At 45.7% G+C, this 17,519-nt stretch overlaps 3 protein-coding genes across 9 annotated transcripts in view; 1 reads left to right on the top strand and 2 right to left on the bottom strand.

The window, feature by feature from the left end:
- Window positions 1-13,252, top strand: part of PHYKPL (5-phosphohydroxy-L-lysine phospho-lyase) — a 26,541-nt gene extending 13,289 nt beyond the window's left edge. For 3 of the 7 annotated variants that reach the window (XM_079144207.1, XM_079144201.1, XM_079144205.1), the window contains 4 exons: window positions 6,888-7,042; window positions 7,463-7,552; window positions 9,053-9,183; window positions 10,169-10,900. In XM_079144207.1, the coding sequence (XP_079000333.1) occupies window positions 6,888-7,042; window positions 7,463-7,552; window positions 9,053-9,183; window positions 10,169-10,356 (564 nt within the window). In that variant the 3' untranslated portion in view covers window positions 10,357-10,900. The other 4 variants (XM_079144202.1, XM_079144204.1, XM_079144206.1 and 1 more) reach the window with 4 other exon arrangements.
- On the bottom strand, window positions 11,165-17,299 carry HNRNPAB (heterogeneous nuclear ribonucleoprotein A/B). Its single transcript, XM_079144231.1, has 8 exons — window positions 16,913-17,299; window positions 16,589-16,820; window positions 15,616-15,784; window positions 14,580-14,738; window positions 14,240-14,371; window positions 12,437-12,551; window positions 11,607-11,747; window positions 11,165-11,331 (listed from the first exon to the last, which is right to left on the bottom strand). Exons 1-8 carry the CDS (start codon window positions 17,214-17,216, stop codon window positions 11,261-11,263), a joined length of 1,323 nt encoding a protein of 440 aa, XP_079000357.1. The 5' UTR covers window positions 17,217-17,299; the 3' UTR covers window positions 11,165-11,260.
- The window catches only part of LOC306663739 (uncharacterized protein), a gene marked incomplete at its 3' end in the record, with an annotated part of 38,582 nt that continues 38,348 nt past the window's right edge, over window positions 17,286-17,519 (bottom strand). The window contains exon 3 of the mRNA XM_079144308.1: window positions 17,286-17,519. Coding sequence (XP_079000434.1) covers window positions 17,286-17,519 — 234 coding nt within the window.

Raw genomic sequence — 17,519 nt, 5'->3', positions numbered from 1 at the left:
TACCCTCTGGACAAGCTGTCAGGTCAGATACCATCATATCATCAGTGGAGGATGCCTTAATGGACATGTTGTTCATGGCACTGTGAGAGCAAAAAAAAGGGGCATCCCAGACAGGAAGTAGGCAAAGTGGTGTGGGACAAGTGGTAGAGACATTGTGTGGAAGATGAGCCTAGAGCCAAATCTGGAATAATGATCAGGCACTCACTGTGTAAAGAGGAAGTGTGTTGTGTTTGATGGAAGACAATGACCCAGTAGAGCTTGATCCTGATTTTTGTTTAATTTGTTTTACTTGAACCTCAAGTGCACTTAACTAGATTAAGTACAATCCTTGTTTCATAAAATACATCTGTCCCTACATAGTCTCCTTCTAATTAATAATTTACCTGGTTACCTTATTCATGTTATGAACACCCGGGAGGCCGTCACCTCAAATAAGTTAGGACTGTTTCAGTAACCTGCATCTCTTCTTATATTTGACCCCAAATTACCTCATTGCCTCCTTCACCTAGATAACTATCACTCTGAATCCCAAGTTCCTTATTTATCCCAGTTGTTTTTTGACTTTAGTTGAAGTTGGATTTTGTTGTTTTCACCTAGCATTGTATTACCACTGTAAGGATGAACTGCTTCACTGTAATTTGGTGGCTTTATAATATTCATTGTTAACGTACCACAGATTATTCATCCATTCCTGTTAATGTGCTTTGAGGTTGTTCTGTTTTTGCACTTATGAACTGGGCTCCTGTGCACAGTTTTTCATAGGAGTGAAAAGGCAGGATGTGAATTAACCTAAGAGCAGTATTGCTGGGTCGTAGGGGGTGTGTTCACCTTCAATTTTAGGAGATAATGGCATCCACTTTCCAAAACAATTCACAAGACCCTTCGATAGCAATATATGTCCTCATCAACACCTTTTAGTTTTTGCCAATTAAGTACAGTGTAGAATGGTAGGCCATATGGAATGTTCCCGAACTTCAAATTATGTGAAGCATCACTTCATTTTATTGGCCATTCATTCATTTCCTCTTCTGTGAAATCCATGTTTTTTTCACATTTTAAAATGTGATGCTTTTCTTATTTGTGGGAATTTTGTAGATATGTATATACATCTATATGTTAGTTTGTATATCTACACAAACATATCTATATATTCTTGATACTAACTCCTTGTCAATTTTGTATATTATGAATATGTTCATCCAGTTAATAACCTGGCTTTTCAACTCACTTTTTATATTTATGATAAACCAGTTTTAATTTTAATATTGTTGACCTACCTTTTGACCTATCTTTCCTATTACAGTTCTTCATTTCTTGTTGAAATCCCTCCCTACTCCAAGATCTAAATATCCAAAATATATAATCAATATTCTGAGCGTTTTATTGTTTTGTTTTGACATACAGGTCCTTAATCTGTCTGGTGTTAACTTTTGTATTAAGTGTTGTGAATCAGGAATCATTTCATCATTTTTCTCTGATGCCTTTTTTCTTCACTGATCTGACATGCCACCTCCATTATGTAACTAAAAGTCATACATGAGTGTCTGTTTCAGGGCTTCTACTCTTATGGTCAATTTAATTTGAAGAGAATTGTCTTATTTACAATACTGAATCTTCCTACTCAGGCACATGGTATAACTTTCCATGTTTTATAATTTTCTCTGTAAAGATCTTACATATAGGGGCTGAGTAGAGCGCTTGTCTAGCATGTGTGAGGCATGGGGTTTGCTCTTCAGCACCACATGAAAATAAAGTTATTTTTTAAAACATCTTGCACATTACTAGATTTTTTCCTAAATATATTCACCATCATAAATGGTGACTTTTGTATATACTTACTGTTTGGTGCTGTTACAAAAATGTGGACTATCCATTTTCTTGCTAAACTCTTATTAGAGGAAAAAATTTTTTCCTATATAAACAATCTTACCACCAAATAATGGCAGATGTTTAATTACACTGGATAAGGGAAATTTCCAGTTCAAAATCAAAAGCAAATAGGACATAAGGTGTACTTGTTCAGTTTATGGGAATGCATGTATCTGCTCATTTAGGATGATATTTGTGACTTGAGGGTGTAACATACTTGAGGGTATGCATGTTTAGCATATGCAAGGCGCTGGGTTTGATCCCCACAATAGATATATTTGCTTTAGGTTCTTGGTTTTTTGTTTGTTTGTTTTTTCATTTTTTGGCAATACTAGGGATTGAACCCAGGGGCACTCTACCACTGAGCTACACCCCCAACCCTTCACATTTACTTGACAGTCTAAGTTGCTGAGGCTGACCTGTGACCCTCCTGCTTCAGCCTCCCAAATTGCAGGGATTACAGGCATGTGCCAAAGCCTAGGTATATTTTCAATATTAAACCATCTTTATATACCTGAGACAAATCCAGCTTGAGTGTGGGATAGTCTCACTTTTATGCACTATTCTACCTCCTCATATTTTATTTATAATTTGGAATCTATTTTCAGGAGTCAAATTTAACTAGAACTTTTTTTCTTGTAACTTGGGTTTTGCTACCTGGGTCCTACCAGCCTTGTAGAATGAATTAGTTCTTTTACATAAAATTGGAATGATTTGTTCTTTGAAAGTTTGGTAAAAATTCAATCTGAACTTTGTGTTTTGTGGGAAGATGTTTAATTACTTCCCCGCCCCCCACCCAATTTGGTACCAGGAATTGAACCCTGAGCCACATCCTCAGAGATTACTATTTAGAGACAGGGTCTCACCGAGTCACTTAGGGCCTCATTAAGTTGCTAAGGCTGGCTTTGAACTTGAGATCCTCCTGCCTGGGCCTCCTGTGCTGCTGGGATTACAGGCACGCACCACTGCATTGCTGCTTTGAAGTTGTTTTAGTCAGTTTGGGCTGTTACAGCAAAGTACCACAGACTGGGTGGCTCAAAAACAACCAAAATTTCTCAGAGTCCTAGGTCCAGAAAGTCTAAGATCAGGGTGTCAGGATGATTAAATTCAGGTGAGGGTTCTCTTTCAGGTTGTAGAACGCTGACTTCTTTCTGTACCTTCATATGATGGAAGGGGCAAGAGAGCTCTCTGGGGTGGGTCTCTCTTAAAAAGGTTTAATCCTATTTTTGAGGGCTCTACCCTCATGACCTGAATACCTCTCTACCCTCTTAATACCTTCACATCAGGGGTTAGGATTTCAACCTAAGAATTTTGAAGGGACACAAAAACATTTAGCCCATGGAAGTTACATAGGACTCTTAAAATAGTTTTTATTAAATGTTTTCTGCCTTTTCTGTCATCTCCACCTGGGACTCTCATTTGTATGTTAGGCCACTTGAATCCACACATTCCTACAGGTTTTTTGGTTGTTGTCTAGATTTGAGATGGGATCTTGCTGTGCTACCCAGGCTCACCTTGAGCTACTGAAAGCAATCCTCCTGCCTCAGGCTACCAAACAGCTGGTAGTACAAGTGTGTACCACCAAGCCTGGCTTGCTCTGTTCATTTTTCTTCATTCTTTTTTCTGTTATACAGAGTAGACAAACTCACCTGACATTGGATATGCTTCAAGTTTGCTGACGGTTTGCTTGTCAAACCTGTAGTGCCTCTCCAGTGACGTTTTCATTTTTGTTTTTTTGGTGAGACATCATTTTCATGCTTTGCTTTTTCTTTAGGTAGTTTCCTATAGTTCTTGTATAATCTGATTTAAAATTTTTGTCTAGTAAGTCAGTACCCGGGCTTCCTCAGAAACTGTTTTATTGATTGCCTTTTTTTCCAAGATATGGGCTATACTTTATGTTTCATAATTTTGTTGAAATTGGCCGTTTTAAATTCTCCTCCCTCCCCAGTTTCTTGGTTTTTGTTACTTCTTTAGTGCCTTTTCTGAACTAATTCTGTGAAGACTGTGTTGTCATGTGTAGTCACTGTTATCTCTGCAAGGTCAGTTTAATGACTCAACATTAAATCTCCTTAAACACCTAGAACCAGTAAGTGACTTTTACTGGTACTTTACCACTCTTCCTTACCCGTTACTTCATTCTTCAGAGCCTCAAGGTACCCAGCAGTGATCGTTTAGGCTTTTCAGTTCTTTCTGAACATGCACACACTGAGCATATTCCTGTGATCTTTAATTACCAAGAATAGGGGCTAGGGTTGTGTGCCTGCCTAGCACGTGAGACACTGGGTTTAATCCTCAGCACCACATAAAAATAAGTAAATAAAATAAAGGTGTAAAAGACTTTTAAGAAAATAAAAAATAAATTACCAAGAATATGTCACTTAGTCTTGTTCCTTTTTATGCAAGCAGCTCTACTGGAAATCTCTCTTTTGGAAATTTCTGCAGTTTTCCTTGTTGTTTTGTTTTTAGTACTGGGGAGTGAACCCAAGGTACTCTACCACTAAGCCACATTCCCCAGCCCTTTTTATTTATTTTTTGAGACTTGGTCTGGCTAAGTTGCCAAAACTGCCCTCAAACTTGCAATCTCTTATCTCGGCCTACCAAACTGCTGGGAATACAGCACCACTTGTCCAGCTTGGAAATTTTTTATCTTTTTTTTTTTTTTTTTAATATTTTTTTATTGTGAATGGACACAATACAATATCTTTATTTCTTTACTTTTATGTGGTGCTGAGTGTCAAACCCAGGGCCTCACACATGCCCACAAGCGCTCTACTACTGAGCCATAACTTCAGCCACATTACTATTTTAAATTCTAAAACATGTCCATATATGCATTTTACCTTTGTCTTTTTGACACTTTGACTTTCCAGTAGCTTTTTTTCCCCTAATTTCAGCAGCTATTTCTATTGTTTTCAATTACTTGCACTTTTATTGTTTTTCTTCTTCTAAGACTTCTATTACACAGATGTTAGCACTTCCACTTGTCTTCCATATAGCTTAGTTTTTAATTTATGTTTTATATTTGTTTCCCCTTTCTTCTGGGAACTTTCTCACTCTGGTCTTTAAATTCAAAATTAACTCAGCTGTAGCCAGGTGTTGTGGCACATGCCTGTAATTCCAGTAACTCAGGAGGCTGAGGCAGGAGGATTTCAAGTTCTCAGTCAGCCTGACAACTTAGTAAGACCTGTCTCAAAATAAAAAGGGCTGAGGATGTAGCTAAGTGGTAGAGCACTTGCCTAGCATGCATGAGGCCCTGGGTTCAATCCCTGGTATGGGGGGAAAGTTTCAGGTTTTGGAGCATTTTGGATGATTACCCAACCTGTAATTCATGTTAAATTATAAAAAAAGGTTGATAATTCCAAATGATAAAATGTAGAGCAACTGGAGTCTCCCAAAGACTACTGGTGGGAATATAATATGATATAACCACTTTGGAAAAGCTTCATGGTTTTTTACACTTAAATATTTACCTTATAACCCAACAGTTCCACACCTATTTTACCCTAAGCAAAATAAGAATATAGTTTTTGCAAAAGGGCTGTGTACAAATATTCATAGGATTTTTATTCACAATAACCAAAAATTAAAATAACCAAAGGATCCCTCAACAGATTGATAAACAGATTATGGCAGATCCATAAAATGGAATAATTATACAATAAAATGAACAATTGCTGACGTTTATAACAGTATGGAAATTTTTCAAAAACAATGAGCAGAAGCTAGGCACAAGAGGGTACATAATTCTTTAATTCCATTTAAATGACATTCTAGAAAAGGCAAAGCTATCGTGACAGAAAGCAGGTCAATGGTTGCCTGGAGCTAATAGTGAAGGAGTGAGAGTACAGGAACTTTGAAGAGTGACAGGAATATTCTGTAGCCACTGTGGAGGAAGCTGCACAAGTATATACCTCTGTTGCATCTCAATCAACCTTACACTTAAAAAACATAAGCCGCTTATTGTTATGCCTAAATTTCTTGCTTTTTGGTAGTACTGGGGATTGAATTCAGGGCCTTACACATAATAGGCTAAAGTATACTACCACTGACCTACACATACCCAGTTCCAAAGCGGATTTTTTTTTTTTTTTTTTTTAAAGATGGCATTTAAAACAAAACATGGTCTGTGGGAGACATCTTGCTCCTTTTTTAAAAATACTGGGGATTGAACTCAGGAGCCACATTCTCAGTCCTTTTTTTAAGAAATGGTCTCACCAAGTTGCTTAGGGCCTAACTAAATTGCTAAGGCTGGCCTTGAACTTGTGATCCTCCTATTTCAAGTCACTGGGATTGCACGGGTGCATCACCACACCCACTGCTCCTGACCCTTTAAAACACAGATCCCATTCAAATCTGTGGGGTCAAACTGAATAGGAAAGGTGTGCCAACACATGTACTGCCTGAAGGGAACCATGATCTTGGTCCTTGTGTGCCCAGATAAGCCATGTTTGTTTAATCAGAAATAATAAAGGTGTGTGAAGTCTTTTGCAAGAGTTTATGAACCCAATTCATAAACTTTTAGAAATGCCACATAAGCCAAATAAAATGCAGGGGGATCCCAGGCTCAGTCAACAGAGCTGTAAACTTGTGCCATTCAGAGTAGCTTTTCCCTGGGGAGCTTTGTGGTATGCCGTTCTGAACCCTCCTTTACAGAAGTGATGGGAACAGTCCAATGCTATGGGTCTAGACCACAGATGGCACCCTAAGCCCTTTCTTAAGGAAAAAAGAAAAAAAAAAAAACCCACCCTAGATCTTTGGGAACACACAGCACACCTTTTTCTCTGATCCTGCACATTCTAGGGGCTCCTACTGTATCCCAAGGGTACCTGAGCTAGCTTGTAATCACACGAGAAAGTAGGACATCCAATGGGGACCACAGGAGCTCTCCATCTACTGAGGGCTCTGAGCCCTGCAGGCTTCAGGACCTAAGTTTGTCACTGCCTTTGGAATGTGTAGCAATTCTCTGTTTGTGGCCCACAATACTGGAAATCTAACATACTTTCTGTTCCCTGGCTCAGTTTGGGGGAAGCCCAGTGTCCTGTGCTGTGGGGCTGGCAGTCCTGGATGTCTTAGAGAAGGAGCAACTCCAGACTCATGCTACCTGTGTGGGGAGCTTTCTGATGGAACTCCTCAGGCAACAAAAAGCCAAACATCCCATCATTGGTGATGTCAGGTAAGGCTCTAGGGGAAGTCAGCACTCCACTAACCAAGCACCTGCCATGGCCCAGAATGGTCCATATTCTTCACCTACTTGAGATGTAAAGAATTTTTATGCTCACCCTCCAGAGGAATAGAGGGGGCTACTGCCCAACATTGTACTTTCCAGGGAAAAAGAAAACTCAGATTCAGTCTGAGCTTAGGCTAATCCCAACCTCTTTCCTCTGTCCAACACCCCAGCCCACTCCCCCTTCCCAGTAACTCCCTGGGACTGTTTTCATCCACTCCAAGGGTTCCCAGGCTCCCCACCTCCACAGGAGGCACAGGGACAGTCCCAAAGAGTTCCAACAGGGGTACTCGGTTGAGGCCCAGGAAGAACTTGAGAGTAAGGACTGTGGCCTTTGGGCCTGGCCTTCTGAGATGTCACCTTCTCCAGGGGTGTTGGACTCTTCATTGGTGTGGATCTGGTCAAAGATGAGGCCACGAGGATGCCAGCAACCCAAGAGGCTGACTATGTGGTAACCAGGTATTTTTTTTTCCCTTCAAGTTGCCTTCTAGAACAGAAGCCACCATGGATGCCTCTTTGCACAGCTTGAGGCCTTGAGTGGGAGGGAGCCTCCCTCTGTCTACCCAGTTTCCATAAATTTGGCTAAATAGCTATAGTACTTGGGCCTAAGGCAGATGATCTGAGCCTCTCCTTAACTGAGCTCTCAGGACAGGGAATACAGCCCCATCAACTATGTACCCAATGCCAGGAAGCCCTAATTCATATTTCACATAGGGCTGGAGAAGGTAACTGCTTTCCTAAAGCCACACCTGAGGGGGAGGGGTGGGGACTCCCCATTCTCAGATTGCCAGTTTGTTGGGATGGTCTCTCACTCTTCATTTGGACTGGGGGTGTGCGGCTGGAGATCACAGTCTGGAGTCTTTCACTTGAACCCAAGGCCTCAAGACTTCTTCCCCTATTACTGTTCCCTTTAATCTCCATTCCCCTGCCACAGAAAATCCCTCTGGTATGCCTTTATTCAAATTAAGAAACACTCATGATCTTGTGTGCTAATTTACCATATACCGCATTGCTGTAAAGCCTTTTCCTCAAGTTTGCAGTGGCCAGCCAGTCTGTGCAGGCTTACCCAACCTCTTCTCAGTGAGCCTTGGGGATTCTGAATGATCAGGTAGCACAGAAGCCAGATACCAGGTTAATTCTCTTCCACATTCACAACACTAAACATGGGACAGGTATTCCACCTGCAGTCACCTTGCTAGGTGGCAGAACTGGATTGGCCCCAGGCTGACTCCACAGTTCAAACCTGTTCTTTCCACTGTGCTGCAAAGAACAGGGAAGGAAGAAAAAAGGAGCCAAAAGACAGACTGAAAACAAATCTTGTCCCACCCCTGGTAATATTTTAATAAAAAAGAATGGGAGCACAAGTCAAAGCATGAATACAATCATACCAGACCCTGTCAGTGGCCAAAATAACCTAAGTATTACTGTGGAATATTAAAAATTATTCTTAGGTACAATATTATGTTGATGATACTTATCTTCCCAAAAAGAATGGGAAACTAATGACCTTGTGTGGGATTGCCAGTTACCCTGGGAGGCATAGGTGGGGAAGTTACTGAAGCTAGGCAAGTGTTACAGAACTGTCATTCCATTAATATTAGACATGTTCCATTAAAAAAAGGAAACAGTACACATCACAAAACAGGCACAAAATGGGAAATGCAGCCAATTCTTGTTGCAATCTAGCATAATCCTGGTCACACTTGGCTTGGTACAGATTGGATAAGACAAGGCCCATTCTGGGGGTCAGCAGGCTCAGGATCACAAAGTGCATCCCAGACAGGAGCCATTAATGCTGGGCCACAAGATGAACAGGACTTTGGCAAGGTGGACAATGCAGTGTCCTGGTGGGAAGTGAATGGTGAAGGACTGAAGACAGTGTGGCTGGAATCCTGGGCATTAAGCCAAAGTGAGGCTGAGGAAGGTCTTGAAGGTCAAAGGGGTGTCCTGTCCTCACAGGCTGAAGGAAAACTACATTTTGCTAAGTGCTGATGGCCCCGGGAGGAACATTTTGAAGTTTAAGCCCCCAATGTGTTTCAGCCTGGACAATGCACAACATGTGGTGACAAAGCTGGATGCCATTCTGACAGGTGAGTTTGGGTGTAAGGAACAACTAATCATGTTATCTAGAACCCTCCCAGCATGCACTAAGGGACATGAGAGCTCAACAGCAGAGCCAGGGTACCCTCTGGACAGCAGCTAAGTTTGTGAAGAACCTTCCTGGCCCAAGCCTCTCCAATTCCTGCCTGGGCCTAAAAGAGCTTTCTAGCTCTGGGTGAGTGGGCACGAAGCCACCACCCAGCCTACCTGCCTGGACAGTTCAGTGAGACTAATCATCAGAAAGATAATGGGAACCTAGACCCCATTACATGTGCTTAAAATCACCCTGGGACACAGATGACAGGAGCATATTTCTATACCTAAAGCTAGGAGCACACTCAGCTAACTGCTGGTAGCGGAAATGAGATTTGTTCAAATGAAAACAATTTCTTCCCCCATCACCTAGAGAGGTCAAAAATCAGCTCAGGGTCTCCCCCCGCCCAATCTACTTACATCATCTCTACCAAACTGGAATCAAGCCGTTTTGAGGCTATATGCCATGTGCAGAGATCTTTGAGACCCCCATATAGGCAAAATTACCTGGGTCAAAAGCAATCCCTTTCTCTCTACCTCTAGTTTTCTTCTTTGCCGACCACAGGTACACATATGCCCAGGGCCCTGGAACTGAGGGAAGACCAATCCCTGCTAGACAATTTGAGATGGTAGGGGTTCTGATGGAGTGTTATTTGTGGGGAACCTAAGGAACCAGGGGCTGACTGACCACAGAAGTAGGTCTAAGACTTCTGGACAGAGCCTGAAGTATCAAGAAAACTGAGGGCTGGTTTGTGTTTGCAGGTATATGTGTGGTTTTCCTCCAAGAAACTGCTAGCCCATCTCTGTGGGTCAGGGTTAGGATTAGGCATAAGCCTGGCCATGCTGGTGAGACCAGGGTCCAAAATGCTATCCAAGTAGTTTGGATACTGAAGGCTCCAGAGAAAGATGATCTAGTGGGGGTGGCTTTATGGTCTTTTTCAGATATGGAAGAAAAGGTGAGAAGCTGTGAAACACTGAGACTTCAGCCTAGCTCAGTCAAGCACCATCCAGGTGAGTGGGCGTTGCTTCTTGTTCTTAAGAGACCCAGAGATGGTTCCTTACCATCAACAGCCAGTATCCTCAGCAAAGAACCTTCCCACAGGTTAGTTTCTTCAAAAGGGTGGTTCTAACTTCCCTGGGTATTATCTACCCACCCCAACAGAAAAATCTCCAACACTTGGCCTGCACTTCTTGGCTGGGATGAGCGCGCAGGAATAGCCATTTCCTCCCACAGCCAGCTCTTTCTATGCTGAGAAAGCTAACCAAGCATGTGTAGGGTGTGTATGCCTGACAGGATGCTCTCTACAGATGGAGGACATTGACCCAAAACAGCTTACAAAAGGTCAGTAATTAGGTCCTTCCAAGCTGCACCCCACAACTGGGTCAGCACCTGAAAGACCTTGCTATGGTAGAAGGTCCCAGCCCCAGAACACCTAGCATCCATACTCTGGATAAGAGGTCTCACACGGCATATCCCACACTCACCCAGGCTTGGGGGTTTTAAAATTTTTATTTCAAAAGCTTGGATAGCTTCAATATCCAGGTCGTGGCAAAAATCAGGACACGTGTAAAATACCTTACAATACATTAGATTCCCAAAAGGTACCAAAAAGTACAGTAAAATTAACACTTCCATTACAGGAAATGTATGACACAAATAATATAAAATTAAAAGGTGGGAAAAAAGGTGACACTGGTTTCCTAAGATACATTTTACTCTTTACAACCAGGGTCCACAGGTCCAGGCTGCAGAGCGGCAGCAGGAAGCAGACCCTCTAACCTGGTTCTAGGTAACCTGGTAATAAAATCAACCCCTAATGCCGCTCTGGCCTGAGACACCACACGCTGCCTAAACAACTAGAGCTCTGGAAATAGTAAAACAGGAGAGTGATTTCCAGGGGGGAAATTTTAAATAAGATGCACATGGGACAGGCCATAGAAAGTTTGCCAAGTTAAATTTGGTACATAATTGTGTTCACTCCGTATCCAAACAAAGCGTGTGCGGTCAGTCAGTCAGCTGCTCCTGCTGCCGCCTCAGTATGGCTTGTAGTTATTCTGATGACCACCGCGTCGCTGGCTCTTCCCGTAATTTGTACTACCCTGACCTAGGGACAAGAACAACGTAGCAGCTACTACTTACTGAGCATTTATTTACCTTGTGCCAGGCGCTTGACACGCATCCTCACAGGATCCTCAAAAGCCCTGTACAGTAGGAATCGCCTCTGTTTTACTGAGGCCCCAGAGCTAGTGCTCCATAGGGTAGCTCCAGTGCCTGAGCCAGGGCCTGTCTGACTCCAAAGCCCTTGCTGCCAGTGGCCCCTGCACTGTCTGACCTGCCCCCCTGGTGGGGGAATGGATGGGGCCTCCCTCTCCTACTTACTGTAGTCGTAGCCGGGGCCGTAGCCGTAATAGCCATAGGGCGAGTAGTCGTAGCCGCCATAGCCGGGCCCGTAGCCCTGCTGGTAGCCGTAGCCCTGGTTCCAGTAGTTGCCGTAGCCCTGATTCCAACTCTGACTCTGACCTGTGGGGGGAGCAGGGCACAGGGGCCCATGGACCATTTAGCACACGCAGGAGCTAGGATGGAGGAAATCCTGCCCTTTGGGTGGCGGGGTTACAATGGCAACTCAGGCAGAAGCCATGGGGCTGCTTTCTGATTTTGAGGGCCCTGGGCCCATCCCTGGGCCTGAGACTGGATCAGGAGGCCAGGATGCTAACTTCACTTGGGGTACACAAGTGGCTTACTCAAGTTACCCTCTGATCACCCCCACCCTCCCTGGCAGCTTGGCCTTGAAAAAGATGCAGTTCAGGCTTTGGAGTCAGAGGGCCTGTGATGGAAGGAGGTAAGCGCCTGGCACAGCTCTGCCCTACCCTTCTGCCCACTGGCCCCTGGGTGTAACAAGACTCAGGACAGCCACAGAGCCAAGCACAACCCATCATGCCCCTGCCCAGAGTGCAATGCAAATGCTCCCTCTGCCCTGGGGCCCAAAGCCGCACAAGTGAAGAAAGACAGGGCTCTTCCATTCCAGGAGCCATAGCAGCAAAAGCACACAGCTGGACCCAGGAAAACCATTCCTATCCCTGCCCCATTCCACTTCACACACTGCCTGCCCACCCGTGCTGCACAGAACACCAAAGGCAATCCCAAGACAAGCACAGAAGGCATCCTAGAGGCAGGGAAACAGGACCCATCTTCATCGAAGTTTCACTTACCTCCACCTCCACCACCACCACTGCCTCGGTTCCCTCGGTTGCGGTTTCCACGGCCCCCAGAGCCATACTGCTGCTGCTGATAGACTTCTTTGGGCTGGGCCACCTTGATTTCACACTAAAAGTCAAAAAGAGTGGGTGAGGCCAGTGGGGGCAAGTTTAGGACAAAGACTTTCACTGTAACACTCAGATGGTGGACTGGGCATGTCAATCTGCTCAAAAAAAAAAAAAAAAAAAAAAAAAAAAACAATATGCTGGGGCAAGAATCCATTCTGCTAGACACTCCTGGAACCATCCAAAACCCAGGGCCTTTCTTTCAAGAAAACCTTTCCCTAGGAAAATGTACTGGAGAATAAAGGGGCAGATGCACCAACTGCAACCCAGGAGAGCAAGGCATACCAGACATCAGAGGACAGATGGCCTGGGGGCTGGCACCACCTCTGTCCTACAGAACAAGAAGACCAGAGGACTTCCCAGAGAGACCTTGAACACTAGAGACTATTTTTTTCTTTCTTTTAACAGAAGAAACTCATCCCACCCAAATACTCTGAGGAAACCCCGACCTCCATCATACAGAAACTCAGGATGGGGCTTTGCCTGAGACCACACTGCCACCCATCCCTCTACTTCTCCAAGCACTGGTCTATTGTTGGGATAAGGCCATGTCTACATCACCACAGGGCCCAGAGTCAGCTTCCTTCCTGCCCAACATCTGCACACTGGGGGAGGGGATGGGACTCGTGTCTGCTAAAATAAATCAGCAGTACTTTTAAGGAAAATATTGACAGACACCTCCATTAAAAATAGTAAAAATCACTACACATTGTGTCCCCACAAGATACTCTTACCTGACTAATTGCCCTGCCAAGTGACCATGTTTTCTATCCCATTTAATTAAAAATCAATTTGATTACACTCAACTGAATACAATATTTCTAAGACCCACCAGTACTTCATTAAAAAGTTAGCTGAGACTCCTACCACCATGTCATTCACATGAAGGCAGAGAAAACAGCCTGTGTCACTGTCCACTGTAGGAACAACTAGGGTCTCACCTAACTGCTTGTTTTATAGAATATTTAGGGACCTAATCCCTATTCAGAGCTTTCTAAACTTATAGCCAGGATAGGGACTTCCAGGAGCCCCACCCTACCTGTCTCACCTTATCTGACTGCCACTCCTGCTGAGACACACGGGGCTTGCCACACCCAGCCATAGGAGACCACACCCTCAACTCTGCCAACTGCCATCCTGAAGCCTAAACTACTCTCTTCTACCAGAGTTCAGAGGAGGAGGTACACCTTTCACTGCACATGACGCCACTTAAAGCAAAACTGGCCCTGGATTTAAGTTGGCCATGTCCTTGGATGCTCTTTGGGACCTTTGCCTATGGTAGGATTGTCTAAAGCAGTGCTCAAAGGGATATATCCCATGATAGACAAAAGGAGATAGTCAGGAACAGGGAAAATCTTCACCATAAAAAGTAGTCTACTGAATTGCATTAGTTCCACAATTTTCTGAGAATTTAACTGCAGGCCTCATATACCATGGACTCCATCTAGAGCACTGTCACCCCAAGCTTTAAGTCACAGAAGACTCACTTCCTATCCTTCCTCCCTCACAATCTGGTTCTAGCAGCCTAGGAGCTTTGAAGAAAAGGACCAGTTAAGACAGCATATACTTTGGAGAAATATTAAGAACCAACCAACCTGCAAATCTCTCAGATATAGCCCAACCTAACCCACACCTGCAAGGGCCAGCTCTCTAGGAACAGAAAGACGGGCACACATAGCTAAAACACCATACCTTGCTTCCACTGATAGTATGGAATTTTTTTTCCAGAACTTTCTTCACAGGGTCTTCTTCTTTAAAAGTAATAAAAACAAAACCCCGTCTTTTATTCAACTTGGGATCCATTGGAAGCTCAATGGCCTCAATCTGTAAAAACATAAGCAATGCTCAGGACCAAATCTCTCCTACTCCAAGGCACATAAAGAACTATTGGAGAGAAGACCCACCAGAAGGCCAGAGTGAAAGAATCCTGCTGAGGGCTCCAATTAGCCAAGGCTACCAAGGATGGACCAACCAGGAAGGAAGAAAGCAGCCTCAGGCAGTTGGCAGGCTACTCCTGGGCCACCACACTTACCTCCCCAAACTCTCTAAAGTACTCCCTGATCTTTTCCTCTGTAGCTTCAGGATTCAGACCCCCTACAAAGATTTTCTTGACGGGGTCCTTCTTCATAGCCATGGCTTTTTTAGGGTCAATGACCCTGCCATCCAGCCTGTGTTCCTTCTGGTCTAGGACCTGTTTCAAACAGAAGGGGATCAGGTTATTACTCAGCAAATGACCGTGGAGGCCCTTCTCTTTGAGCCTCGAGACTCCAACACAATACACAAAACGTGCTTCATCCCCTCCAAACTCTACCCCAGATCGACTTCCCAACCCAGCTTTCTCCAAGCCCCCAATATAACTGGTTCACCTAAACACCTATACCAGTCCTCTCCTCTCCAAACCCTCTTGGACCACCTAGTGCTGGGATTCATTTTTACAATACAGTTAATGACCTCTCCAAAGTTAGTAATAGTCTGCCAAGCCATTTCCCATGCTGTGCATCCCTCATTCTGTCCAAGCAATCCCAACATAGGGCCCATTTCCTTCCAATAAAGCAGCAGTGATCATGAGCAGACTGGAAATAGGCTGCTAGGGTTGGAATTCTCAGTCTACCTGTAACTACATGATCTCTTCAACTTCAATTTCTGAGGCCGAGGATTTTGATTTTTCCGACACGGAGCTAAATGCCTATCCTCACAATAATCTGGGAATCTCTTCTAATACCCACAGTAAAGTTTTTAGCATGATACCCATGAACAAGTACATAAAAGATAACAAAACATCAATACTCTTCCCGAACCACTTCACATATTTCCCATTAAACATGTATTATCGGGCTGGGGATATAGCTAGTTGGTAGAGTGCTTGCGTTGCAAGCACAAGGCCCTGGGTTCAATCCCCAGCACTGCCAAAAAAAAAAAAGAATTATCCCCTCAAAAACAAGAATTTAAAGTTCCCAACCTACTTGTCCCAAAGCACTCAACTGCAGAGTACACAAGCTAAACACACTGTAGAACAGTGTCATTAGATTTAAAATTCTATACCCTGAGACTGCTGATACCCAGCTTACCTTCTCCACACTGGCAGCATCTTTGAAGAGGATAAACCCAAACCCTCTTGACCGTCCAGTGTTGGGATCCATTTTTATTGTACAATCCACGACCTCTCCAAATTTAGTAAAATAGTCCTTTAAATCTTTTTTGCTGGTATCCCAGCTCAGACCACCAACGAACATTTTTCTGAAACGGTAGGGTGAGATGCATGGCAACAAATCTTGTAAGAAAGCTGTGATTTTTAAGGAGCAGCCCTGGATAAGCTTTCACTGAAAGGATTATAAAGCCAACATCCTGTAGATGAAGTCTACACCCACCCTTAGAGCCTATGAGGGCGCTACATTTGAAGGAAGTTAAACTTGTATTGTCCCTCAATCTCAATTCAACCTGGACCCCACTGTCCTCCAATCTCAAATGGACGCTAACGACGTTTAACTACACTTTGCAGCCCCAGGATGTGAATGAAAACGGAAACCTTGCAGGGATATGGGCCCAGACCGCTCAAAACTGAAAATGAAGGAGTCCAACAACCACGAATCTACAGGCTAGCGTCCCTTCCAATCTTCACCACCTCCAAGAACTTGTTTCAAGGAACTCTATGCTTCCTGGGGCCGAGACCGCCCCGGGTTCAGACGGTGACTCCGCCCCCGGGAAGAGGCGGAGGAGGGAGGCCTGGGCCCGGGCGCGCGCCAACTCCACCCACACAGCCCCTACGCAGCCCTAGACCCGGCCGGGCACCGAGTCTGAGCGCTTCCCTCTTCCGGGCCGCCCGCCCCTGCGCCGACTCCGGGCCGGCAGCGCGCGGGCGGCCCCGGGGCGGCGCCAAAGTCGACCCAACAAACTCCTGCAAACTCCAGAGTAGCAGCTCAAGAGCCGACCAGCGAGCGTAGCGGGGTCCGGTCCGACCGCCCCTCCCCCCGCCGCGTGGCGCCAACAAAAGGCGGCCCCGGAACAAAGGCGGCGCCCCCGTCCGCCCGCGACCGCACCTACCCCGCGTCTTCCTCGTTCTTGCTGGCGTTGATCTGGTCGCCCTCGGCGCCGTTCTGATTCCCGCTCGGGGGCGCCGTGGTCCCGCCTCCAGACCCCGACGCTGCTCCTGTGCCAGCCCCGGCCGGCGACTCGCTTTCGGGGGCGGCCTCGTGTCCGTTCTCGGTAGCGCCCGTGGTCTCCATGGGCTGCTCCTCACCCGCTTCCGACATGGTAGGCCAGGCCGCGGCGGCTCCTGCAACGAGCGACCACACGCGGCGATAACGCGTCAGGCCGGCACTACTCTTGCCCGAGCTCCCGCCCGCCTCCCGCGGCCCGGTCGCTCACCTCGCCGCCGATGACGCCGCGGGGCCCACTTGTCCCCACCCGCTGGGAAAGGCGCCGCGGGCGCGGCCGCGCTCAAGGTCGCGCTGCCGGGGTCTCGCCTCCGTCCACTGACGGAGCCGCTCCGATCGAGTTCCCTCCTCCTTGGCCGCCGCCGCCACACAGAACCCACGGACCACAGCCCAGGTCCGACTCGCGCGGTGCCGCCGCCTGACAATGCCGACTCGTGGAGCTCTTTATAATACTGGAGCCGGGGACACCTCGCAACAAAACGCACGCTCATTGGCGGCGCTCTCCCATCACTCATCCTTACGTCGGCTTCCCATTGGCCACGACGACGCGCGCGCTCCGGGTAGAGGAGGGCTTTGTCCTCATTTTAGAACGCGCGCGAGTCTGGGCTCAGCGGAGGTTCCGAATGCCGGGAGGAACGGGCGTTGTCTCGAAAGCTTGCGGACCTCCAGACGGACTCTCCACTCTGGAGCTCACGTTTTCTTGCCTTCACACGCCTCCTCCCACGTGGCAGCCTAGGTCGTCCCGTTTCCCAAAAGAGGAAACAGAGCGGAGAAGTCTCGAAGCCCAAGGTCGCCCGGATGAAGTAGCAGAATCCGAC

The sequence above is a fragment of the Sciurus vulgaris genome (genome assembly GCF_902686455.1).
Source record: "Sciurus vulgaris genome assembly, chromosome: 6".
In the NCBI taxonomy this organism is placed as follows: Eukaryota; Metazoa; Chordata; class Mammalia; order Rodentia; family Sciuridae; genus Sciurus; species Sciurus vulgaris.
This window is presented reverse-complemented; position numbering and strand designations above follow the sequence as displayed.